The 27,102-nt window shown below is 47.8% G+C and overlaps 1 protein-coding gene across 7 annotated transcripts in view; it reads left to right on the plus strand.

Annotated features, from left to right (window-relative positions):
• The window catches only part of Fray (oxidative stress responsive kinase frayed), a 132,628-nt gene that overhangs the window by 71,545 nt on the left and 33,981 nt on the right, over positions 1-27,102 (plus strand). The window contains exon 1 of one of the 7 annotated variants that reach the window (XM_077698695.1): positions 1,169-1,522. The exons of the other annotated variants lie outside the window; for them this stretch is intronic. Coding sequence (XP_077554821.1) covers positions 1,473-1,522 — 50 coding nt within the window. The 5' untranslated portion in view covers positions 1,169-1,472. Of the gene's footprint in view, positions 1-1,168; positions 1,523-27,102 lie in introns of those variants that run through there. 7 annotated transcript variants of the gene reach the window in all.

Here is a 27,102-nt window from a genome sequence, read left to right on the forward strand (position 1 = left end):
CTCTGTCGCTTTTTTTTTTTTTTCAGATGTGTGTGTCTATCTGATACCCTTTCTTTCGCTTTTCCTTTTGTATTTGTATTATTCATTTGAACATTTAATACTCAATACACGTTCGCCAGCCATCTGAAGCAGCAAGCCCAGCATTAAGCAGGGCAGACCTTTTCGGTCTCATTAAACAATTACCTCTCTCTCTCTCTTTTTCTCCCGGCGTAGAAGCACATGCTTCCTACCTCAACCACAACAGCACGAGAGAAACAGCGCGAACCGCCTGCTTTTGATTATGTAAGGTCACAACGGGGCCCGGCCCACGAGATTTTAGTGCCGGCACGATGAAGACAGTGTCGCCTGCTGCAATTCAATAACGTTGCTGCGAAGGGTGAACAAGGAGAGAAAGCTTGCGTGTAGTGCAAGCGCCACACATACTCGTAGATAAGAAGGTCGTATACGAGCGACGCGCTTCGCCTTTACAGGGGAGAGTACTGTTACGTGGCCTCCTAAGACGCTGAAAGGGCGAAGCAGCACCACCAGAATGACTACGAAGTACACAGCGAAGTAAACACGCGTGGCGAAAGGCCGCCAGTCCCCTTACTGTCCATAAGCGGTGACGGTGCATTCTGGTGCATTCGTGCACGCCAGGCGAGCCTCTCGATGTCTGGCAACTCTCTCCTCTTCGACGTCATCTGCAACCCCATTTGTGCGATGGGCTTATCGAGGTACTCGCTTGTTCAAACATCCCGTTGCACACAATGGCTGCCAAAGTGGTGCCGCACGTGGTCTCCGTCATACCCCCCTCCCTCCGTCCCCAAATTTCTTTGTACTGTCGTCGAACACCGCTGAACACCCTCTAACGCCTTCTCTTATCTCAAAGGCGTTGGCTCATCCCGCACTCAAGATAACGGTTCGTACTCCCTTTCCGTTCTCTCGAGTGAGCGACAGCGCGGCCCATCCACGATACAGCGCGTAACGACGTCTTGTCGCGGCAGAGATACGCGCCCTTTCCCTGCTGCACGCATGAACGCTACTGATTGCGACCGCAATGTATGCTGTCGGCCTGTGGTGGGCCACCGGGCGCAGTATAAATAAATAGAAAGAAAAAAGAAGGCTGGGCCGCCTCACGAAAGGTCCCGAGCTCGGAAACCTAACATCGCCGGAGAGGGGAGGAGAGGAAGGCAAGTTATATAGGACGCGACACGGCGAGACATTGGCGGTTCGCTCTCCGTGTGTACCGGCGCGCCTCGAACACGAGGGCCCAGAAGAGAGTAAGACCTCAGCGATAACCTCCGCTCACTAGGTGCGTTACCGTGCCCGGCGAGGCACCCGCTCCACATCTCGCACGCGTTTGTTACCCGAGTGAACTCGAGTGAGAAGGAGTTTGGTTCTTGCGGAGCAGTGCGCCGATTCACTGGTGTTGTGGCTGCGTATCACGTGGGGGCAGCTTGCCTTGACTGTAGCCTCGGGAGTGCCGGAGGGCGATGGCAAAGACACTGCCTCCGAGTTCGGCCCACTGGATTCTCGCCGACAGGTCAGTCAATTTTTTTATGCGTTGCAAATGCGCCCTTCCTGGCTCTAGCTCCTTACGCATTGTTCTGTTGTATCCGTAGGCTTGTTTGGAAACGCATTCAGAGTCTCCCTTTCCTAAACCTTTTCTTAATCTTAGTAGCGTTCTCTACTTCCTGGTAGCCTTTTCTAATTACAACCCGTTCTCTCAGTTAATAGAAACCTAAGGTGGTCCTTGTGCGGTTAATTATTACCTTAATATACAATTCGCATACAACAGGGAGCCGGCTAATGGGTCTGGAATTCTTAACTCATGGACATCATTACCCTTGTTGTAGATTGAAGTCACGTTGCCATCATTCTTACAATGCTGATCAAATGATGATCAAATGATGATCAAATGGTGATCAAATAGATCACTATGATTTACCAACTAGCCCAGTCTACAGCTTTACTTACTTTCTTACAATGCCTTCGGAGTCGTGAGGCATTGTGAGAATGATGTTGCTAGATCTTCTAGTCCAATATCTACGTTAATATATTGTTAATCCATGGTTACTCCGCCGTCTCCTGCGACTTTCCCTCTGCTGATTGTCTTGGGCACCTTATTAACCTCGCATTTTGTTACAGTTCGCACTTCATCTGTCAAATAGTCAGTAGAGTCATCAATCCACGTAAAACTTTTCCGTTACTTTCGGCCGCTCATCTATGATTTTTTTTACGTTGCCACTTCTCCGGTGTAAAAAAACACTCTTTCATCCTCATGTTGCCTTTTGCGTGACTTAAGTCGGGGATTTGGCGTGACGTCACAGGTCAGGGTGTCGTGCAGGTTTTATCCACGACAAAAACGCAAATCAGGGGGAAATAACCTTGGGGTGGGTTCCCATTACTTGCAAAGCTGCCTTAATTGACAAAGAATAACTATAATAACAACTATAATAATGTCGGCGAAACCCCTTAGGGGCTGGGGCTGTTGGCGTCACCAGTCGTCGTCGTCTTAATCGTCGTCTCATGTAGTCACGGTACTAAAACACCGGGAAACTCGTTTACGCCTCGCGCTCGAACATAACGCGGGCTAAAAAGACACCGGACACTCGTGTTCGCATCGCACTAGAGAGCTTCGTGCTTCAAAGGCAAGAGACATTTACAGCAAAGCTGTATACCTCTGCCCCCCAACTGTTTCATCTCCGTTGGAAAAAACGCCAAGGCGTCAAGGATACGGTTATTCACTGCGTGCTTCACCTCTCCCCAGGTTTTACTTTAGTGGAGATGGCTCGGGATTTTTCATTAGTTACCGAGCGCTCGCGACATTCCAATCGACTGCTCTTGTGCCTTCAAATTCATAAACAAAGCATACTTTGTACGCGTCACTAAAAAGAAAAATATGCAGACAGCATACGGACAGTCAGTATGGGACAGAAATTTGTAGCCTCACGAAACACCTTGAAGCAAAATTGAAATCAGCCCGAAGAGCCATGGCTAGAGATTTGTTAGGTGTCGTGCTCAAATTAACAAAAAAAGTAAATTTTGTGAGAAATGAGGGAGAAAGAGATGAAGACGCAGAAGGATGGTCAACAGGTGGACGTTGCAATAACAGTGCCGTGAGGAGGTTTCGTCCTGGTTTCTCAGCCATGCACTTAGCTCAGTAGTCGTCTTATAGGTGCGGAGCCAACCATGCCCAGCTGCTAGCGTTGCTTAAATCACTTAACTCGACAAGAACAGTGACATAGAAATAGCGGTGTTTTTACATTTCTTAACCGACACTGTGACCCTTAATGGGAGGCATAGAAAACATATCGGAGGACCACACCACGTGTTGCAGTGAATTTCGGCCATGGTATGTGTTCTTAATTTCACACGTACCAAGTACCCGCGTTTACTTTAGTCGCATTCTCTCTCCATTACTCACTCCTTTCTCTCCTAAGCTTTCTCGTCGTTTAAGTGCAAAAACAAAGCCCTGAGCGAGCATACAGAATCAAGGCCGTTTCTTTAAGTCGGGTTTGAATTAACGGCTGATGATTCACTTTACTCTGTAATGTTGGCGCTACAATGCACTTTACCCAGCCGAAAAGACCGAGCGTATTGTGTGGCCCAGACAACAGAATAATCTACAGAATTATCCTGTGGACCAGACCACAGGGTAATGTTATGTTTCTGTGGACGGTACCACGGCGTAGCCTTAGGCCGGGTTCAGACTGTTGCCGCAACTGTCGTAATAACTTTAAATAATGACGTCATTTCAAATCTCAGCCAACCGAACTGCGTGGCACGCCGTTTCCTTACGTCCATAGCTTACGATATGGCTGTTACGTCGCTAGTCTGAACATAGCCTTATTCGTCTAAGCCGACAAAAAAGATACAAAACATTCTTATTTACAAAAATAATGCGTAGAATTTGGCTTAAGACGACAACTTACAGTAAGAATTCACTTTGGAAAGAAGACTTTCAGAAATTCTGGGGCTCCAGCCCAAGCCGTTCGCCTTAAAACCGGAGATTCTATTCCTGCGCCACGGAAGCCGACGAGCGGGGCCCTTTATTAAGCAGTCGCTCAAAGTGTAACACCACCCTGTGGTCTAGTCCACAGAATAAAACCGAATATTATTCTGTGGTCTGGACCACAAAATTGGCAGTGCGAGCCACAAAAATAGTCGCAGGCTGGCAGGTTTGTTTCCACCGTCGTCCCGCGCACGCGACGACCCTGACCGCACCCTGCCGAGGACGTGGCCAAGTGACAGCGCCTTGACGACGCCCAATTTGCATCGGGACGCGCCCTTGCCTTCCCGACGCCTTCCGCGGAGGCCGTTCTTGGCCCGCTTTTCTTTTTAATGCGAATGAGACGAAAAAACCCGGCAGCGGGTGGTGCCGAAAACCGCGCGTCATGATTTAAATGGCGGAATCGAACCCAGGGACGCGCGGTGACAGGCAACTCCAAACCGGCGCCACGTGTAACATGGCTTTCCAGATACTTTAAATGTGAACGAAATGGATATGAATATGGGGTGCCAAGTGGATAGAGAGAGAGAGAGAGAGAAAGATAAAATAGCTTTATTGTCTGACGGGGCATGAAGTGGGGAAGAATGGCACTGACGGAAGGAATGATCGAAGAGATATTGCGGTTCAAGGCTATGCGGTCTGTGGAGGATTCCTGAAATCACAAGCAACTTGAAACTGGTAGCGATCATCTCGTAGTTTGTGTGTTCCGTGAGATCCTTTAGTAGTTCATGTGTTTGTTGAAGAGAGAGGTGCCGAGGAATGTTTATTCCGCGGGGCACTTAAGTCTATTTTATGTGCTTTGAACGCGAAGGCATTATGGCTTCGTCCGGCGATACGTTAAAGCTACGTCGCGAGTGTCGTGCTGGTTTTACGAAGCTACCATAATGAAAAACCGTAGCTTTACAGTGCAGTGTTCCAAATGGTCCGTGGCCTCGCAGGCACAGAAGACCAAGGAAAAAAGGAAAGCGGAGTGAGAGACGCAAACACGATGCGTCAGTGCAGAAGTATTTGATAATAAGCAGAATGTAAGAGCCATGGGAAATTTTCGATCCCTTTAAGAGAGCTCCTATTTTCATACGCTCATAAGGAACGGGAGCACGCTAATAAATTCAGCGCCTCATATTGCACTGTGCACCAAGCTTGCCTTGAAAACGTCATTGGATCATTTTGATGGTGGGTAAACGCGTAGTGTTCTTTTAAAGCCAAGCTTTGTACCTCTACCAGCCAAGGGGTCTGTCGCGACCGCCAGCATCAACAGAAAGCTCCCGCGAACCAATAAAAGAAACTAGTGGCACCGCTAGGAATCGAACCTGGACCGAATAGAGAAACGGAGCGAGAGCCCGTTGTCTTACCAATTGAGCTACGAGCGCAGGAGGCGACGGGGGAGAGAGACGGCGTACTCACCGAGCACAGCTGCGGGTTTACCCCCTGCGTTCTCGCTGAATACCACGTGATAGCGTCACGCGACCTCTCGTGCTGCTGTGCACTCCACCCACGGCACGTGTAGCGGCCGTGTGCGCGTCTCGCGCGTGCGCTAGGAGTTAGTAAAAATTAAGGGAAGCTGAAACGAAGTTATAAACGCTAGCAACGGCGTTACCAACGACGTTAGCAAATGACGTTAGCAACGTTGTCCAGACGCGCACACTCGAAACGTCGGACCAAGACGTCGACTGCGGCGATGTGTGCGCCGTGACTACGAGAGATGGCATCGCCATTTATACAGGTCTGCATCGCGCCAAACACGCACACAAGACCGACATTAAACGTTTCATGCGAACGCACTGTGCCTTCACTACCGATGATGACGTTACGCACATGATCGTCGTCGGTGACTTTAACGTCGACATTACGAAACCACAAAACCAGTGGTTCGTCCATTTCGTCCTCGAAGAGTTTGGACTCGTGTGCAACACCGATGCCAAACAAGCGACTGCCACCCGTGGAACGTGCATTGGCTTAACGTTCACGAAGAATATAACTGCGGTGAAAACGCAAAGTATGAGAGAGAGAGAGAGAGAGAGAGAGAGAGAGAGAGAGAGAGAGAGAGAGAGAGAGAGAGAGAGAGAGAGAGAGAGAGAGAGAGAGAGAGAGAGAGAGAGAGAGAGAGAGAGAGAGAGAGAGAGAAGCAAACGGAAAGGCCCAGAGGTTATCCAGGCTTAGGGCCCGGATTCCTACTCGACACTGGGGAAGGGGTGTTCAGGGGATGAAAGAAAGGGCAGGCAAAAAAGAAAGAAAAAGAGCAGGGCCGCGCACACACTTTAGTTTGCGGGCACTATTGTCTTTCGGCTAAGTCTGTTTGCTTCATAAAGCGCAAAAGGGCTTTTGTTGCCTTCTGCGAAGTATGAGTGTGCATCACACCTATCATGAGGCCATTCTGAACGTAGAACGTGTTACAGGTACAGTGTAACATGTGATTAACGCAAGCGGGCCGTAGTCGCTCGTGGTAGGTGGTGCATAATGCTTCGCTTTTCAACCACCTCCACAGGGTGGATCGGCGCGGACTTTCTTCCCCTGGCAGAATGAAAATTTTACTGCTTGAACGTTACGAGAATAGTCGGCGTTGATAAAGAGGGACTCCGTATATCTGAGCAGGCAAGTATATTTATACCACAAAAAAAATAAAAAGAAAGGTCCTCACATTGCGAACAAGTTGCAACGGCAGCCGTTCACGTGACACCACTGAAATAATCAGGGTTCCACCGACCCAAGATCCCGACGAAAACAACGTATACGGTGTTTTCTTTTAGGTACGAAGCCCTTTTGGCAAAAACGCCAAGGCGCCAAGAATAATACACTTATATACACTGCATTCGTCGCGCCTCCCCGGGTTTTACGTTAGTGGAGACGGCCCGGATATTTTTTAAAGACGATAGCCTTTCTTGGACTACTTAAACGCTGAAATTTTGCGTCTGTCTTTATGTCTGTCTGACTGTCTGTGACTCGATTCAGCCACCCGGCCAAAGTGAAACAAGAGCTACGCAGTAGTCTTATATACCTAGAGACAAATTTAAACATCTAAGTCGGGTGTCAATGTTTATACATGTCAACATTGTTGAACCAGAACAAGACATTACGCTAATATAAGCCATCAAATCAATACATAAGTGATATTTTCAGTGTTCCTTTACTAAAAAAATCGTCGATGCTTCGTTTTCGCGATTGCAAATGACCTACTACATCGACGGCAGAAAAGCGCCACCTGCTGTTGACCGCACTACCTCCTGGCGGCTTTTAAGAAATCAAACGGAAATAGCAACGAAAGGTTCCACTAGGTAGGATTCACGTTCCGCGTGGAACGCTCGTGGAGTAGGGCAACGTGGTTCTATAAATGTTATAGAAGGGTGCCTCAATTCACGCGCGTGTCCGCCGTACGGCAGCGCTGGCATCGAGGCACCTGACTTGGAGCAGTGGAAAGCGGGAAATTTAAATTGATTTGAGCAAACCTCTAGCGTGTTATCTTGGTAGGAGCGAGATGGGAGAGGAACAGCATGAGAGATGAGCGGGAAAGAGAAGGGAGGCAATAACTTGGCAGGGGCGCCAGTTGACGATCGTCTTTCGTCATCCGCGGAGGTGGCTCAGTGGCTAAGGCGTTGCGCTGCAGAGCATGAGGTCGCGGGTTCGACTCCCGGCCGCGGCGGCCAGTTTTCTGGTGAAGGCGAAAAGCAGAAATGCCCGTGTGTACGAGATTTCGGCGCACGTTAAAGATCCCCAGGTGGTCAAAATTAATCCGGAGACCTCCACTACGGCGCTCCTCATCACCTGCGCTGCGTCAGCGCGTTAAATCCTGCAATCAGTCAATCAAATCAATCGTCTTTCGTCGACATTTGCAACCAAAGGAGCAGATACGCGGTCATTTTTTTCAGTTGGCCTACATTCGAGGGAAGCCTTTTCTCTGTATCTCTCTTCCGTCGCCCCTTACAGATTCGATTCAGCTTTTAGATTCAGCGCCGAAGCTACACCCGGGCTATGAGACGCGTCGGATAGGTGAGGGCTCCGGATTAATTTCTGACCACCTGGGGATCTCTAACTTGCGCCGAAGTCTCGACACACGACCTTATTCGCTTTTGGCCTCCATCAGAAAAGCAGCCACCGCTTCTTTGGGCTCAGCAGCACGGCAGGGTTCTGTCTCCAGCTGAACAGCCGGGCAATGAACGAACTACCCAAAGGAACATCAAATAAGGCTTGAACGGCTTCAATTCAGACCCCATTTTGCGCGCTTAAGGCATACGCGGAAATTATGCGCTACGTAATTCAGGGTTTCGGGTTAACTTAGGCGACCTTGAGTTTTCCGTTGCGCAGCAGACGGTGAGCACAGGGGCACCCTTAATTGTTTGGCACCTGCGACAAGAAATGCGGCCGACAGCGAAGGTAGTCGGACCCACGATCGCTTGTTTCAGAGCGGAGCGACTGAGACGCGGGGATATTGTGACGGGTATGAACTGTTGGCGCGTTCGAGACCCGCGCCGGGTCCGGGCGATAAATCCGTCGAAAGATGGGCAGGTTTCTTATCTCCAGTCGCCTAGAGTGCGGTGAAAGCTGGAAGGTACAGCACGAGACGACAGACAACACGTCCAATCAGCAGAAACAACACACTTGACCCGCAAACATGTTAGCAGCCCGCAAAACAAGCGGTAAACACTTCCGGCGACACCGCCCTTGTAAGCTTGCCGTTTCCTGGCCGACGAGGCCTACTTTGAATCCTTCTGGAAAGCAGCCATCTGTCTCCTTCTCTCTCTCTCTCTCACTCTCTCTATCCTTGCTTTGTCTCGTGCCTTCTCTAGACGGCTTCTTTGTGTGCTTGCACGGGCCTGTTCTGTGTCCGTTGTATTTGCGTATCGCGTGCGCATTTACCGGTATCGGAACCGTGAGCCCTATTTTGAGGAGCTTGACGCCATGGAAAATTTCAATGCGTAAGCAGTCTTTGGCGAGAACACGACGGAAAAAGTGTGGCGTCTTATATCTCCAAATACAGGTACATGGTTGGTCAATTTAACGTTTTTATTCTTAGTGATAGTGCGCATGTAAATGATTGGTACGTTCGGAATCGATAAAGAATTGTAAAATAAAAAAATTAAAAAATTATGAGCCATTCTACTGGTAAATGCCGCAGAGGTGACACATGCCGAAGAGGTGACAAAGACTTTTTAACGAAGGTTTCGAACTCATTTATTGTAAGTCGACATGCTCGGGCGGTAGTTGCGGCCGAAAAAAAAATAATTTTATACTAATGCTTGTATGCTAATTCATTGCGAGAAGTAAATCAGACTACGAAGCCTTCGCGAGTAGCGAAGGCTACTAAGTCTAGTACCACTAAGGCTACTGAGTTGTAGCCTTAGTAGTACTCGCAATTTGCGAGTAATAGTCATAAATTTTGTTCTGGAAATTTTGATAAAAGTTAGAACCACTTTCTGCAGTCATACCTCACTCGTGTATTTAAAGCGGGGAATTCTGTAGCGCTCACACTTTCACAGCGAACTAACTAATTGTGACAAGTTAATGAAAATTGGGTTAATTAAAGAGTCGTTTTAGCTGCAAATCCTTATACAATTGTTTTTTTTTTTTGGCAAAAGTTTTATAAAACAATTGTGAACAGCTGTTTTCCAAAAGCTGAGCGTTCGCGAGGAAGTTGGCTTTGCCGCAGTGTTGCGCGCGCATGAGAAATGCGCGAAAGTCTAGCCACACGCAGTTTCTCTGTAAAACGAAAACGCGTGACACAAGGCGCCGGCAATGCATTCGTGTATGACTGTGAAGCCGACTTGAGAGGATGGGCCTAAGTACGTTGATTTGACCGGATACATTGCCTCTTATGATGTATCCTTTGTGATGCATTTGCGTATAATAGAAAAGCCGACTTTAAATAAACGGTGTTTAGTGTTTTACAGGGCAACAGGGGGCCTTGATATTTTTATACAAAACTGCTATCATTTCCCCTGTAAAATGTCTTCTCAGCAATGTTCTTGTGTACAATAAGGAAGCCGACTCTGAACGGGCTTGGTGCATAGCAAAGCGGAGTCCTTCAACATTAGTAGACAGTTCTCCAAATTTCTGTCCCATTTTTAGGCAGCTGCGGGTGCACGTTCAGAAACGTAACCAGCGACAGCCACTGAAGCTGGTGAAATAGCTCATGTGGGCTTCTAATTAAAAGTGCAGCACTTGCCTTGCTTTAACATGTTCTGATTGAGTACAGGTGCCCCAAAAAGTAAATGGAGCGTGGCTTCGTGAAATAGAATAATTTATATTTAATGCCGCTGCCAGCATAGATAGAATATGTGCGGCCAGATTTAATTAAGAATGACTTTCTTGAAAAGTCACTTAGCGGTTGCTCGCTAGACACATGGCGGAAAAATTCCCTCATAATCTCCAACCCGTGCTCCGTTTACTTTTTGGGGGGCGCCTGTGCGCGCAAGCCGTTGCCCTGCAATACACGGAAATCTTGTAAATGCTCCGTAAAAAGTGCATGGCTACTTTAGGAAATTACAAAATAACGACTATCCTGTTCGTTTGGAACAGCTTGTGAAAAGAAAAAGACTGCAGAAATTTAGAGAATTGTCGAATAAAGCGTAGCATTCTTTTATGCAGATTGTCTAGGGTGTGACTTCTTTACAGCCAAATGTGGCTATGAGTAGCGAAAGACGTTGGAATCTTTTATCTCTTTAAAGTTTTCTTTTGTTTCTGCTCGCAAATGATGTAAATTTGTACCATTATAGCGATGAATAAGTGCCTTTACTTCGCTAGTTTTTTTTTTTTTTCGAGATGCAAGGTGTGCTGCCGAGTTGGGCCGTTTACGCTATTTTTATTAGTATTGCAATGTCCTTTTGTGGAGTTCTTTTTATTTATTCTTCGGTTTTCGAGGGAGACGTATAATATGCATATTTCTGATTTTGTCGGATCATTTTTGCGAATTTTAAAATTTTGTTTATATATTGGTTTTTAAAAATCTGTTCGACCAGTTATCTCTATTTGCGCTATTATAACGATTAGAGGGGTTGCTCCCGCCAATCTTGCATTTTGTGGAAATTCAGGCCGTTACACGGTCCTGGCTGTGCGCGTACTCGGCAAGAGAGAGGGAGAGAGAGAGAGAGAGAGAGAGAGAGAGAGAGAGAGAGAGAGAGAGAGAGAGAGAGAGAGAGAGAGAGAGAGAGAGAGAGAGAGAGATCTTTAATAAAGACTAGCGAGGTTAGCCGAGCCGTCGCGCTGGCTTACGCTAGATGATAGAAGAAAAAGAGAAAGAAAACGAAACAACAAAAAACTACAAAATGAAAATATGTGATTTGGTGCGTCCAAAATTTTCGACCACAAGACTCTGTCCAGTTCTGTGCTCCGAAGAAACTCCAAGAGAGCTTTGATTGCACGTGCAGCCTGACTGGGACCCGACCAAGGCCCAAAACAGCCCTCAGTTAAAGTCCGCACCAAGCTGCCTGCACAAAGATCAAGAATGCTACGCTTAAATGCGAACATCGCTCATCTAATGCATGTTTCCCCAGGGCATAAAGCCGTGGTCTGCTTAGTTTTGAGAGTGGATTCTGGACGTTCATAAGTTGACGCTTGCGTTCAGAGAAAATTGCATTATTCGCACGAAGCACGCATTGCAGGACTTTGTTCTCCGTTTTTCCGTCGTACTTATTTCCTTAGTCATCATCGTCGCCTTTGTGCAGCACTCTGAATTGATTCCCTTTCTTGTTTTTCCGCTATAGTTCTGATACATGCCTTCTAATTTCACCATCTTCAAAAACATGACAATGAATTTATTTACTAATCCAACGAAGGATGATGCTGGACGACGACTAATTTATGGACCAACAGCCCCGCATAAAACGCACGCATAAAGCTCTGTACGGATTCTGATACGGCAGCAAAAATGTGCTACCGAGTGGCTACGATTTCATCTTCGGAGCCCGTAGGGCCCCAGTTCGAATAACCGCATAAGTGCGTTGTACTTTTCTGATCAGCGCTGACAGTGTGACCACACGTACGCACCCAAAAGAGCGCAGAAATTCGAAGATAGGTCTGCTCCTGCGAACTATCTTTCCTGTCTGAACAATCTGGCACTATCGATAGCGAGTATACAGCCCTAAAACACGAACCACGGAGTTTTCGGCTGGCTGCGCAATTCTGGTGGAAATAGCGGAAATGGTTGAAATGAAAAGTGAAGACGAAAATAGGAACCCGAATACGCACCGTCAAAAAAATAATTCGCGTAGATTACGTAATGGCGGGGTTATAGCATATTCGGATATTAACATTTTCAAACTTTGTTGCCCTCCCCAGCTTTCTCGCTCACAATTTCGACTTCTCGGGAACCTAGTAATATCATTGCATTAAACTGATATTTCGTATAGTGCAAGGAGTCAACTTCCATATGAACACTCTAAAAGCACTTTGCCGTACTCTGAATACTTCTTGTCTTATTCGTTGTCAAAATTTGCTGCCCGTGCCTTCCAATGGGATCGTTCCCATGGCTCTAGAACCTGGTACAGCAACGCGCTAAATTTAAAACTGCGTACGAAGCAAGCTTTCACCCTCAATATTACCTGCGCGAAAATACTTGTCGTTACGCTAAGTAACTCCAGAGTAATCACTCCTGAAAGAACTGCGATGAGCGGGAAAGATGCAGCTATGTGCGACCATGCGACAATGTGACTTGCATGGAGAGAAAATGGCGCTATTTTCGTGTCCCAGGTCGTATTTTCGCGTTCGCATTTGTTTTATCCGGGGCTGTACCCTACGGCGTACACTCGGCAGCGTCCAGCGCGCGGGTAGAAGAAAGCTGTTCCTGCGTACGAGCAAACAGCCTACAATTTCCGCGCACCGCTTTCGCGCGGAGGCCGCTGTCGGGAGGTTCGTGCGTTCGTTGCCAAATACAGGCGAGTGCGAGGGGCCCCAGTTTGCCCAATTTTCCACGGAGCGCGCGCGAAACAAAGGATGAAGCGCCACTGCTCGCGCGATGGCCGGCGCCCGCGTGACGGGAAACGTAGCGATGTGTCGCCGCCGCCGCAGGCGTGTCGTTACGCCGTCTACAAACGGCCAAATGTGCCGGCGCGCATGACGTCCGGAGTCGGGTATGCACGCTCCGCCAGGTGTGTAATTATTCGGCCGCCATCGCTGTCCCACACGCTAATCCGGTCGCCCCCATCCTCTCTCTCGACTCTTCGATTACAGTGATGTAACTGCGCGCAGTGGGAGTGGAAGCACATCCAGATAAGGCGCAGGCGGCTACTACTGGCGCGGGACAGTGGCGGCCGCGTTGGGCTTCGCCGCATCGCCGCGGGTGCTAGGAGTTGAAGCCCGTTCATACTTACGACGAAAGCGACGGGACGTCCGTCGCTTTGTCGCGCGACGGTCGTTTTTGTCGAATGGTCGGGACCAATTTTTGTCGCCGCGCGACGAAGCCACAGAATTCCCGTCGCTTTTGCGCGCTTTCGTCGCAAGTGTGATCGGGCCTTTAGATCGTAGAGTTGACGTTTTCCTACTTGTATCTCGTTTTCAACGTATCTCGTTTTCCCTGTCGATGTTGTACAGGTAATGTTCTACATTCTCCACTCATCACTTTAGGCATCCCCCATCTGGCGTAGCAAGCCCTTCGACTAGTAGGTCACATTAAAGCCTCTCTCTCTCTCTCTCTCTCTCTCTCTCTCTCTCTCTCTCTCTCTCTCTCTCTCTCTCTCTCTCTCTCTCTCTCTCTCTCTCTCTCTCTCTCATCATCGTGTGCTTCTTGTAAGAAACGGGTCATCCTGCTGGAGAACGGAAGCAGTAACGGTAGGCGAGTGTATTCGCGCGTGTATCAATGTAAGCATCATGCCTGCAATAGGCTTCCGCGTTCTCGCAGATTCTGTGGGTAGAATAATGACACCGGATTTTCGCCCCAGTTCTTCCGAACACCACAGAATTAAACCACTGCGGTCGCTCGCTCAGTGGCCGAGGCGGTCGGCTGCTAAGAGCGAAGTCGCGAGTTCGTTTGTAGTTCCGTAAAAAGAGAAGCTTAGAGACGACGTCATAGGCGGAGCATGTTAAGCATATTAACTGCTCAAAGTTAGTGCGACGCGCTTCACTACAGATAACATAGTCATGCGGAGACGCACTTCGAGACCCGTAACGCAAGCGACGGGTGTTGAATTTGATTAACATGTCGCGTCGCCTTGCCTGTAGACAGTTTAGCACCCCGCGGCTGATATTTTCCCTAAATTATTGTTGATCGTTGAAACGTATAACCATAGTTGTCACGCAAACTACAATCCCGGCACATAAATTAAACTAGGGCGCTTCATACACCCTTTAATTTTTGTCTCCTGGGTGCAACCACTTTGTCAGCGCGATCATATGGCTGCACCTTTTCATCGTATCTATTTTATCCCACCGCACACATCTCCCTGTAATCAGGTTGCCTGCGTACGTACAGTGGACAGATGAACGACCGGACAGTAATGAAACCGTTGCGGGTGATGGTCCTGTGGTGCTGTCGCCGTTAAATTCTGCTCACGGAAGTGAAGGCAACGTCTCCGCTAAGCATGAAGCGATTTCCGTCAAGCTATGTCACGTAGAACACTTGCGTGTGTCTACCGTTAGCCAATCCACGACGCGTCAGGGCCTTGACGCAAGTCCCACTGACGCGCTACGGAGGATAGAGCTCGGAACGAATGCGGCTGTCATGGGGTGCTGCTACTATGAGGCACGGCGGAGGTCGCGCCCGGCCAATTGGCCAGAGACCCGGTGTCGCCAGATGCCGACGCAGCGCCGTCGAGTCTGCAACCTTGGAGGGGGAGAAAGTGACCGGGAAGCAGAAAAACGGCGCCGCTGCGGGCCCCGTTGTCGGTCACGCTGGAAGGGGGAAATAAATTGCGAATTGCGGTCTCGTGACGCCGCGCGACCTTCTTCGGCCAACAGTGATTGAGCTCGCGATCGCTCAAATGCGGCGCGTAGATTGTGGTATAGCCGTCTGCTTTGTTCGTAATTTGTTACGACGGCAGGCACGCTTAAGGAGGCCATGGAGACAAAATACAGCTTTGTTCAGTTTAAAAGAACGGGCCTTTGGTAATTCACTCGAATCCATTCTAGCCTCAAAAGGCGTTTCTCTCGCTGGAAAAAGACTCAAATTTCGCGCCGCAGTGACGTAATACGGGTAGGAGAGACGTATTGTGTGCCAGCCCTGGGCCTCCTCGATTATCAGTCCCGGATCGTCCGCGGACTGCCCGAGACGCAATCCGGCGCTCAATTTTCCCATGTATTCCTAGAGACTTCCGGTTCGAAGGCAGTCCTCGGACTGCCCGCGAACGGTCTAGGACTGGTAAATCGAGGAAGCCCACTAAAAATATCTGTCACTGCGTTAACTGCACGTTACCATACAAGTGACACGATCAAACGAAACTACAGAGGCCGCACTACAGTCGCCCAGTCGTTTCTTGGCGGTGGGGTAGGTCGACGGCCGCCAATCGCACAAACAAGATCCCCTGACGTCATAGACGATTCGCCAAAATGTGGCTGTGGAATCCCCATTGCTTAATCTGTTAAGGTTATGACAAAATTGGTGTCATTGTTATCGGGAGAAAGCAGTCTTTTTTTTAATGAAAAAACTTGCATTTTGCCTTCATGGTCCCTTTAAATTCACAACAGCTTCCCGTCGAGGAAGAAACTTTAGTTAGAAGGAGGAGAATTTGAATTTTAGGAGGAACAAGCATTTAATTGAGCAGTCAAGAAGCAAGAAAAAGTAAAAAAAAAAGAACATAGCAAACTTAAACCAAAGAATCAATGACAAAAAAATTGGTGGGCTGTGCCGTTTATATGGTGAGGGGTCTCACAGTTGTTTCTGTTTCACGCTGTTTGAGTTTCGTTCGGTTGCGCACACTCACGAAACGAAACACGATCGGCAGGGGCGCAGTGCATGAAACTGCCACGTAGCGCCGGCTGGCGGTGCTCACGTGGTTGGGGGTGGGGAGCAGCTGTGTCGTGTTCCTTGCCACGCCCTTTCTCTCCTCCTCCACGCTTCGCGCCCTCTCCCCTTCTCCGCGGCTATAATGCAGCACCGAGCTCCGACGCAACACCCTCTCCGCCTCCTTCGCACCGCGGCCTCTTTCTCTACCCCGTTTTCTGTCCACGGATGATTTCGGTTCGCGGACAATTTCTGACTCGGGTGCGACCCCCTGGAGCCCGTGCGGGGGTTTCATAAAGGTACACAGCTCCGCTTTAAAATTAAGAACTCGAAATGCCATGGGCGCACTTTACACGACCCCCGCCATATTTTGTTAATTTTTATTTTCTTCGGCGATATTGCCGAAATGGCTTCTAGGGAAGAGCAGACATCGAAGCCGTGTAAGGCTCCAACGTAGCTTGCGACAGAAAATAATTGTCTTTAATCGCTTTTTGATGGTAGGCCTACTTCCCCCCCCCCTCCCCCCCCACCCCCGGAGGTCTATTTTACTGAGGGAACGGGGGAGGACGCGTCTCCCCACTGCGCACCACAGTGATAATGGGCTATTGGCCAGCTCGAGCGAAAAAAAATAGCTTATGATTGCTTCGTTAATGAGGACACTTGACTCAAAACTCTTCCGAAGCTGTTTCGTCTCCGTCGGTCGCACTTACAGCCAGCTAGTCCGTGTGAACCCGTCGGTAAAAAAAAGAAAAAAAAAAAAGGTACAGAGAAGGACGCAACGAGAAAAGAGCAATAAGGAGCGCATAGCAACGACGCACTGCTGCGGGCGATCACGCACTGTCAAACTGAGTTCGCGGCAGGTTCAACGCACTCCCGGGCGGCGTCCTCCAGGGCCCCCGCTGCTGTTGCGCAGCCGTTGTCATTGTGTGAGGCGAATGTCGACGACGGCCTTCTCCCCTAGCTCCTACGGCTGAACAGCATCGATGAGCTCCTAAAAGGGGCCATGAAGACAAAGAACAACTTTGTTCAACTTGAAAAGAACCAGCCTTTGGTAACTCACTCAGGTCCATTCCACCCACGAAATACATTATTTTTAACCGAAACAAACAAACAAAAAAATACTTTCAAATTTCGCGCTACGGGGACCTTATATGGGCAGGAATGACGCAATACCAGTCAATACTGGGCCTCCTCGATTTACCAGTCCTGGACGGTCCGCGGGAAGTCCGAGGACTGCCCGCGGACCGGAAGCCTCATAGGAATACATGGGAAAAACGAGCGCCGGATAGCGTTTCTGGCAATCCGCGGAGGATCCGGAAATGATAATCGAGGAGGCCCACTAACTGTACTCTTTTTATCAGTGTGTTAGCTGCAGGTTATCATTCAAGTGGTACGGTCGAACGGAACTAGAGCCCCACTACAATCACCCAGTCACGTTTGTTGGTGGTGACTTCGGTCAGCTGCTGCCAATCGCAAGAACAAGATAGTGTGACGTAGTAGTGAACTCGTCCGTATGTGGTAATGGAGTCCCCATTGCTTCACGTGTTTCCTCTAATATCTCCATTATTTGTTTGAAGTTTGGGATAAAACTGATGTCATTCTTATCGAGACAAGGTGGTTTTTTTTCTATGAGCAGAATTTGTAATTCTCCCATAGAAGGTACAAGGGGCTAAAAACAACGTCATCAGTCGTGCATTGTGCCAAGTGGTAAAAATGACGAAATGTCGGTGATTGAGGCGTCGGGTGGCCAATGAGAAGACGCTGTACACAAGGTGTAATGAAGGCGGTATTAGGACAGCGCTGCCACGCTACCGCTGTTGGGCCTATCTCGAAGCAGCTGTCCTTCGAGTGAGGTTCTTCACACCACCGAGTTTCCGAGACTAGCAACGCCGCGGCGAAATCAAATGCGGGAGCTTGCCGACCTCGTGTATGTGCTCGACGTTCTTTCCGTGTCGACGAATGTTTGGAACGTGGCTGCTAAGGCACGCATCCACCGATGAATAGGTTCATGAAAGAGGTTGAAATCAATCATCCGAGAAGGTTGGAGGAGCTAATAAAATAAAATAAAATAAAGCTAATAAAAGGTAATAAAGCTAATAATAAAATAAAAACTAATAGTAATAAAAGCTAATAAATAAAAATAAAGCTAATAAAATAAAACGTATTATCAGCTCATGCAAATACCATTGTGTTCTTATGGGTCTTCGCTCTCCTATGAAAGAAAGGCAACAGTACCTTGACAGTATATCTGTATGGATAAAGGGAAATGCACGCAGAAGGAAATCCTCCGATGAAGAGACGTTTTCAGAGCTCGTTCGCAAATTTTGAATCAGTATACTTTCCCTCATCGATAGGGTCTGTGCATTCCGTGTATATTCAGTTCCATGTCACTGACACTTATTGTGCCGATGAGAGCAAGAGAAATAAACGTTTAATGAAAACGAGCAAAATTTGGTGGTAGATGACAGGGGCACCAGCCCTGGGGGGGGGGGGGGGGGGAGGGGGGGGGGGCGTCTAGCGTCACTTTATTTAGTGACGCTAGGGGCGTCCTTAGTCCGGGATGCCCTGGTCCTGGCTGGCTGCCCGATGAGTAGCGCTCAGTTTGGCGAACAAGGATCATAATAATCAAGCGAGGTCACTCTGTGCAAAGTGATCACTGCGCAGTTTTTATCCGTTGTGATGATGTCCACATAATGTGTACTTCTATTGCAAAAACTGTGCGAACAGTGGAAGGACTGAATACAATGAGAGATATCGACTGGGCGCAGACTCGTAACTGTTTTGATGTCAAGAAGCTACTATCTGCTGCTATCACAACGCTCAGCAAGCGGCACGTATTGGTATAGGTAAGCCCACAAGTGCAATAAGTGAGGTTGGTATATAGGGATAAGCGACAGATAAAAAGATAAAAACGGATAGCTCATTAGCTCGAAACGCAAACGTACCATGGATACAATTGAATTATGTTTCCAAAGCGTGAACATTAAACTTGAATGGATACAAAAACACTAGGAGGCACCGATGTTAAGGCCACAGGAGGGACCGTCCATGATGGTAGTTAAAGAGTGAGTATACAGCAATCATCACTAGAGCACACTTGTTAAAAAAAGCAAATATATACACTCAACATAAAAAAGATCAATATTGATACAGTAAAAACCCAAGAAAAAATATAATGCTAACAAACAGGTACACTAAAAAACTACAATGAATACAACGTCAATCAATTCAGAGAATGGGATATGAATGTCATATTCACAAAAACACACATGTTACCGCAGTTACAATTCAATCAAACGTGAAGTATATGACAAGAAAGTTTTTAGTTTAGATTTAAAAACACGTAGTATGTTACAGGATTTGATATCACGACTTAGCGAATTACAAATCGAGATGGCGGAGATTTGAATCATCTTTTTGCCATAGTTAGTGTGCATACATGGAAGTAGCAGTATACGTGACGTTTTTCGCCGTCAAGTAAGCGCCTTGTCCTGTGTCAAACTTTTTGTTCCCGCCGATCCTTGCTCTGTTTTTTTTTTCTACAGGTCTTCGAGCAACGACACCTTTTTACTGTAAAAAAACGATAGACTGATATACAGCGTGCTCTACTTTCACAGTTGCGATTACCTCATGCACGAAGCTTCGATTACTAACGCACTTACATACTTACATCAATACATACTTGCCTCTCTCTCGTGTCTCACGTCTCCTTGTCCTCAGTCCAGGTCCTGTTCGCATATTTTTTTCCAACTTACCGTGGTAAGTTGCCAACTGGCCTAGAAAGAGTATTGTATTCTGATGTTCGCACAAACGTGTGGTTAGTGTCACTAAAAAAAACCTTATTTAGTGACACTAGGTAGGGTCTAGTTGGCCACGGTTCTGCAGGTAATCTTACAGCAACCAATTGTTATAAGTCTGACAGGTAATGGGTGTCATTCGCAACGTTGTGCAACATTCTACGCCGTAGCAAATGCGGCGTAAAGAAGAAAGAACTGGAGGATAAGCAGTATCGCGCACTTTCGAGCGGGGAAGTCCAGGCGATGTGGGCATTCTGAGAAAAAACACCAGCGTAATCTCTACTCACACATGTTGACGCACCTTTCTCGGCAAGCTCACCAACTAAGACAAGGACGATGCCAAACGCACCGACGGCGATAAAAGCAGCCTCCGTGCCAGTTGTGAAACGGCCGAGAAGCTTTTATGGTTGCTGCCGTTTCTCAGTAGTCACGCACGACCATGTCGTACTCGGGTTCAGGTGCACACGACGATGTCATTCGCCGCCAAACGCTGGCTTGCATGGACTTTGATCCAGTTACGCGACACTGTGCAGTCGACGCCATCCGAGGCAGCAACTATATATATTGTGAGCATTCTTGACCACACTCCCGGCGGTGGAGAATTCCGGAGGACAATTCCTGCACTCCATCTTCATCTGTGCATACTCATCAGCGCCAAGCCATGCGGCACTGTTTCATCATCATCTACGGACATGATCATCATCATCGTGGGTTTGGGGTGCTTGCTGCTAGAACGCCTCAAAAAACGCCCTTCCTGGCTCTCGTCTCTCAATATATAGCCTTAGTTGATTCGGCAACTCCTAGGTCAGAAGGCTGACGCGCTAAGCAGATAAAAGTGAGTCATTACGCACCGCTTTCATTGCAGAAATAAAACAAAATAAACAAGTTCTCATAATGCTGGCAGCATCCAACCCTTTGCTTCGAAATGTGGCCTACTAAAAAAATAAAAGAAGCCGGATATTGTTGGATAAGAAGTGAACAAAATAGTTACTTTCTAGCGCAATGAGTGTGCGAGTACACGTGCTCTCGGTCTCTTAAATGCCGCCCTGAGGCTTTTGTGAGCGTGTCGCCACTGACGACGTCATGAAATTGCTCTAAAAGGGTTGTGAAAGGTAATTGCTGCACTTCGACGAGCTCTTCTCCCGAGAAACAAAGTGGGGGTGAATTGGCCGAGCAAACTCACAACATGGATTACATACACAACACTTAGGATCAAGTTGGACTATATTCATAAGTGTCTTCATTGTGTCTGTTTAAAATTTGTAGCAATGGTGACATGTCGCCCTTAGCTGAAGTATGTATACCGAGGCTTGAAATGGCTTGTTGACCCTGAATACTTATCGTTTGGCTGAAACAATTCAGTTACTTCTAGGGTAGGTTTATATTTCGTGGCTACCTTCCTTACCGCAGTAAGTCGCGGTTTCACCGAATGTCCGTAATACGGATTTACAGAACGGTGATAAGCGTCGTGACGCTGCTTTTTTCGCGAAATACTGTAGAGAAAATTTTAACTTCTGTCTTTGGGTTCGTACTATTTAAAGGTTTTTGTTTTAATTGTGGTTGTTTTTGAAATTGCAAAAGGCGTCGGGCGTGGCGTGGCGATGCATGGTAGGCGCTTGTGTGGAAATACCAATCGTCCGCACTCGCGCTAGGCTACTTTTTCTTAGATTGCAGCATATTCCAAAAGGTTCAATGTTTAGTTTACTAGATTTCACTTAACTGCGCAGTTCATAACTGCTGCTTTAACGCCGTGAAATACGAGTCTGAAATGTACGAAATTAAGGTGTAGTAGTATCCACGTAACTGTCACTGGCTCCTCTTTACAAAAACCTTTACAAAATAAAACAAGACCCTGCATGTTCATAAAATACCCAATGACTACAACAGTCAGGCACGAAAAATCGTTCGTCGACTGAAACTCATGTCACGCCTGAGTGAGCGCCCTTCACAACTCCCAATTTCTATTATTGATTGATTGATTGTAGGGTTTAACGCGCCGACGCAACGCAGGCGATGAGGCGCGCCGTAGTGGAGGGCTCCGGATTAATTTTGACCACCTGGGGATCTTTAACGTGCGCCGAAATCTCGTACACACGGGCGTTTTTGCTTTTCGCCTCCATCAGAAAAGCGGCCGCCGCGGCCAGGAATCAAACCCGCGACCTCGTGCTCAGCAGCGCAACTCCTTAGCTACTGACCAATTTCTATTATCTTCTTACCCCTGTTGTCTCCTCATGCAGGTCTTTCACCGCCCGCTCTCTCGCACACTAAAACAAAGCAAAATGACAACGTATGCGCGCAGAGTTTTGATTATGACTGTAACGGTCACGGTGGAGAATCGCAATTTGGCTCAAGCATTTTGGAATGCATTTGTCGGAATGGCGATATGCAGATTCAAACGCGAAATACGCAAAATTAAAATAGCTGCTGATTACTTTGTTATACCAACAAATTCCCACCGAAAAGTTTGAACTCTTTCTAAGAAAAATGATCCTCGCTGCAACTGAAAAGATGTATATTGAATTGAATTTTGTACAATCGAGTTTCAACTGAACGGGCATAGTTGATCACGACATACAATTGGAGCTGACGTTGAATTCGACCTCGCGGTCGGGCCTCACTCGGTGACGGTAGATAGTGAAGAGGATAGCAGGCTGTGATTGTCTTTCGGGCGTACACACGCATTCTCGATTACATTTTACAAGCAGCTTTTCACCTTATTTCCCCGAGAGAAGATATTTCAGCTACGCGGCGCCAGCACGTCGAATGCGCGCAAGCCATGCGTTAAAAGTACTCCTCGACTTCCACAGGCTGCAGGTATTTTTTCATTGATTCCATCGAAAGTGAAAGCTCATATTTACATTCTTGGTACCAACATATACTGCAGCAGGTGGCGCGACGGCCCCTATACACGTTCGTTGGTTTGTTCCCAAGCGAGCGAATCGCGTCATCTGTATGAGCGCCTAATCTATAAACGTGCACTGCCAGCGTCTAGCCAGCGCGTTACACATGTAGTATGCCGTGTCCCCTACTTGTGCTTCAGATAAGGGTTTCAATGTCACAGTAGCAGCAACAGGGGCTACTTCTGTCTTTTCAGGTGTGATGTGCGGTACAGAACATGGATCGCGTGCACAGTATCGAAGTAGTCACGGTTAACTTCACTGTGGTAACAAACTCACTTAACGTATTTTTTTCCTCTGAAAAGTAGAGGAACTAATTATCGAATCGCATACTGCCGTCCACGACGTTCAAGCAAAGTAAGATGTTTTCTGAACTCATTCTGTCTTGCGCCTTATATATGACGTTAAACAGTGGGCAAGCAGTAAAATTTCACTTTGAAAAAAAAAAAAAAACGCGATTAACAGTTTAAAAGTGATGAATGCCTTCTTGCCTTTTTTTTTGTCTTTTTTTCCTCGCCATTTTTATATGCGTTATGAACTTACCAATATTTTGGCCCGCGACAACAATTTTATGGCTTTTAACGTTGTATAAGGGAAGCCCCCTAGGAGCTTGGGCTGTCAGCGTCTCATGTCGCCTCATGTCATCGTCGACGTAGTCACGGTTCTAAAACACCGGGACACTCGTTTACGCCTCGCGCTAGAAGGAACACTCCGGGACACTCGTTTCCCAACACCTCGAACGCTTCGTGCTTCAAGCAAAGCTGTATACCGCTACTCCCCAGCGGTTTCATCTCCGTGGGCAAAAACGCCAACGCGCCAAGAATACACTTATACACTGCGTGCCCTCAGGTTTCGCGTTAATGGAGATGGCCCGGGATTTTTTATTGGCTTTACTTATTCTGCTAAACGGGGTACTTACAGTTCCTAGCGGATAACGAATCTGACCGAGAAGTGGGATGTGGTTTACATTTAACTGAGTAATCATTAAACTCCGAGCGAAACTTGTCTTTGTACAAACCACGCGTAATATGCGCTTCGTGTAAACGCACGATCGTCAAATTGCAAGCGCAATTTTTGCTTCTAAAAACGCGCTTAGTTGCTTTTATATCATAGCAAACGGTCAAACATACTGACAGACAGGCACTGACCGATGTCCAGTCAGCGTTCAAGAACTTGAATTCTCAAATGATTAAAAAAAAACAAAAAACAACAGAGTTAAAACAGCTTTTCAAAGCTCGCTTGTATAGCATTTTAATTTCTTCGTCGGTGTTTAGGGATTACATCTTAGATTGGTCTTTACGTGAAATTTATGAAGGGCCTAACTGATGCTAGCGGTCTTTCGGTGACGTACTATAGTGCGTCGCGAGAGAAAAGGATGGCAACACTACTTTCTGGTTCTGTCGAAGCAAAAGCTTTAATTCCACGTGTTGATGGAGGCGAAATTGAAAGAGCCTCATTTTGAATTTTCTTTAAACGTCGAGCCAAATTCTCACACAAACAAGTTCGACCATATTTTTCAGATTTGTAGTATGATTACTTTTGATTACTTCTGTTCCCTTAATTTGAATTTTGTCGTATACATATTTTGGCAATTATGTTTTGAATGACGTACCTCTAGGAAATCTTGTTGTCGGTGCATTGTGTGCTTTTGCGAAGTATTGTGAATTTTTGAAAGTGTGTAAACCTTTTCTTTGTTTTATTCTCGCAATGCTGTTTTGCTATGTTCAAGGGTAAACTCGCATTTTTGTGGTTACGCTCGCCGCTGAGCCTTGCAGTAGTTTCTTGGGCTCCGTCAAGCTGCTTATGCAGCAATTTGCCCAGGAAACCATCCAGTTTTATCTGGAAATAAAAATTGATTTGAATTGATTTGATTTGATTTCCCCGACGGCGACGCGAGCCGGAAAAAACGAATCCGAAATGGCTGGCTCAGCGCAACGGTTTGTCAAGACGACAAACGACACGTTTTCCCCTCGCATCACGCTTCTCCCAGATTCGCGCGTGAACAATGCTTCCCGCCTCTGCACGTGCGTACCAAACTCCGCAGAACATTTTATGCGCGCCAAAGATACGCACTTCTTTATCAACTATAGCAGAATGGGCAATACGTCGGGCTTACGCGGGAATTTTCTTGCGGTTTCGCCAACGCCGAACGTTAGGCTTATCTAAAAGAGCCTCGTTTCGCCTTCACGTGGGCTCGTCTGCCGACCGCTGTGCCAATACTGCCAAACACGTGCGCGCCGGTATTGACGAGGAGGCGCATCGATCGTCCGACGAGTTTCGCTTAGTCCGCGTGCCCTTGTTTGTCGGCGCACGTCGGCTCGATGTGCGAGAGCGCGTGACACGAAGCCCGGTGTGAGATCGAAAATAGCGTCATTTCATTTGCCCGCTCGGATACGCCCAGATAACTTCCACGCGACGAAGCAGAAAACAAAGAAAAAAAAAAAAGAAGACTAGAACATTGTGAGCGACGATTACGTTGTTAGAACTAAAGAACGATCCTGGAAAAGCTGGAAATCCGATATCATGAACAACAAGGCACCCGTCCCGGACGAGATCAGGAGCAAAATTCGCGTGGACACGATCCCGCGTAACGTGCATCCCGAATAGGCAGACGCAATGCGAGGGCCAAGGCACTGGCGGACCTGCACGCCAGCGACGCGGGCGCCGTTAGTGGATGCTGCCGAATATGCGAGCAGAAGAGGTTTCGCCGTGGTTGTCATCGATGCTGGGGGGAGCATCAGAGCGGCGGCCAGCACGACGAGCAGTACACCCGAAGAGGCCGAAGAGGTGGCCATCGCAATGGCCATCAAAGACCCGGGCTGCCGCCCTGTCCTCAGCGACTCGTGGCAGGCAATCAGGAACTTTGTCCGAGGCAGGGTCTCTGCTGCTGCGACGAAGATTTTAAACGAGACATCGAGACACCTGGAAAGGACAAGAATCAAGTGGTTTCCGGCACACGCAGGGGAAGTGTCGGACACCAACGCAAACCGTAACGAAACCGCACATGCCTGCGCGCGCGAACTAACGTACCGCGCCGGGTCGAGTGGTGATCACTTGTGGTTCAGCACAAGAGACCGAATGACCAGCTTTAAAAAGAGACCACCAAGGCCTATCGGCTCGCCAGACGCGCGCTCCCGCCGCCCTGTAAAGGGCTGAGCAGGGAGCAGGCAGTCATATTTAGGCAGCTCCAAACAAGAACGGTCATGAGCCCGGCTTTCATGCACAAGATTTTCCCGGAGGCACACCCGACGGTACGTGCAGGGTGTGTCGCAACGCCCTCGCGACTCTTGAGCACATCGTCTGGGACTGTCTCAACTTCCCGGAAGATTCTACATCAGGAAGACTTCCGCCCGCATTTGAAGAGGCGAAGCGATCTGAAAACCAAGACCTCCAACTCGAGGCCGTCCAGCGGATCATCGTGGCGTTGGCCAGGCAGGAGTCTTCGGAGCCCGGTAACGGCGGGGGGGGGGGGGGGGGGGGGGGGGGGGGCTCTAACCTTGGTGGCGACAGCGAGGACGACACTGGCCAAGTCTGAAGTCTTAACTTGGACTTCAACTGCAGGCACAATAAATGTTTTCCAATCCCATCCAATGATGTGAATGCTGCCGATTGCGTTCGACGAACTCAAAAGCTAGCTTACGATTCAACGAAGATTATCGCCCTCAAAGTACTGTTCACAGAGTATGTTAAGTTTGAAGTATGCCAGTATGTTTTTAAAGATAATGACCGGATTTAATATCGGGTGCACGGTCATTATCTTCAACTGATATTACTCATAGCTTTCTAATCAAAAACCACTAAGCAGAGCCGTTAAACCCTGGAAAGAGAATGTTCGCCCGCCCGTCCAAATGACTCGTCCATCTCTCTTCGGTCGCCACAAAATCGTTGCCGCGCCGACGCCCCAGAAGTATGCCCGATTGTCAGTAGAATCATAGCTTCAGTGCATGAATATGCAGAAATTCAGAACATAGACTGATGCTTGCTTTTATTTCTTTTGGCGGTTACCTCGCATCAAGCTCAACAGCTTAAGCCTAAGTCTGAAAGGACGTGCCAGGAGTGTCAGATCTCAGAAACCTCGAGGCCACAGTTTGGAAATTGAAATAGTTTTCGTTGTGCATTGCTCCGTCTTCAACACGAACCGACGACTGTTACGATGCCGAGTTTTCCTGTGGTTTTTTGAGTTGTACAGAGTTAAAACATTTTGCCCGCTCTCTACGCTGGCGTTGGTCACTGCATCAGCAGCTGGCGACACATTGCTTAGATGTCGCGCACAGCTGCGTTTAGAGTACCGTTGCACTTGTAAACGCGACGTGTCTTGACGAAGAAAAAAATGTTAAAGAAAAAGTAATCTCTCCTTTTTAGTCCATCGGAAATAAAAGAGTTGCGATGGGACGCCGAGCAGGAAATGATATCAAATACAAAGCCCAATTACACACCATCGAATTGTGAAAAAAAAAAAAAGAATCACGGAACTACTGACGCGTTCCAACCGCAGGGGCTTCGTCGGGTTAGACAGTTTTCAGGCATTTATTCCGGAACGTTTGCCTCCATTGT

Source organism: Haemaphysalis longicornis, unplaced genomic scaffold, assembly GCF_048455015.1.
Source record: "Haemaphysalis longicornis isolate Haplotype H1 unplaced genomic scaffold, Haemaphysalis longicornis Haplotype H1 scaffold_2, whole genome shotgun sequence".
In the NCBI taxonomy this organism is placed as follows: domain Eukaryota; kingdom Metazoa; phylum Arthropoda; class Arachnida; order Ixodida; family Ixodidae; genus Haemaphysalis; species Haemaphysalis longicornis.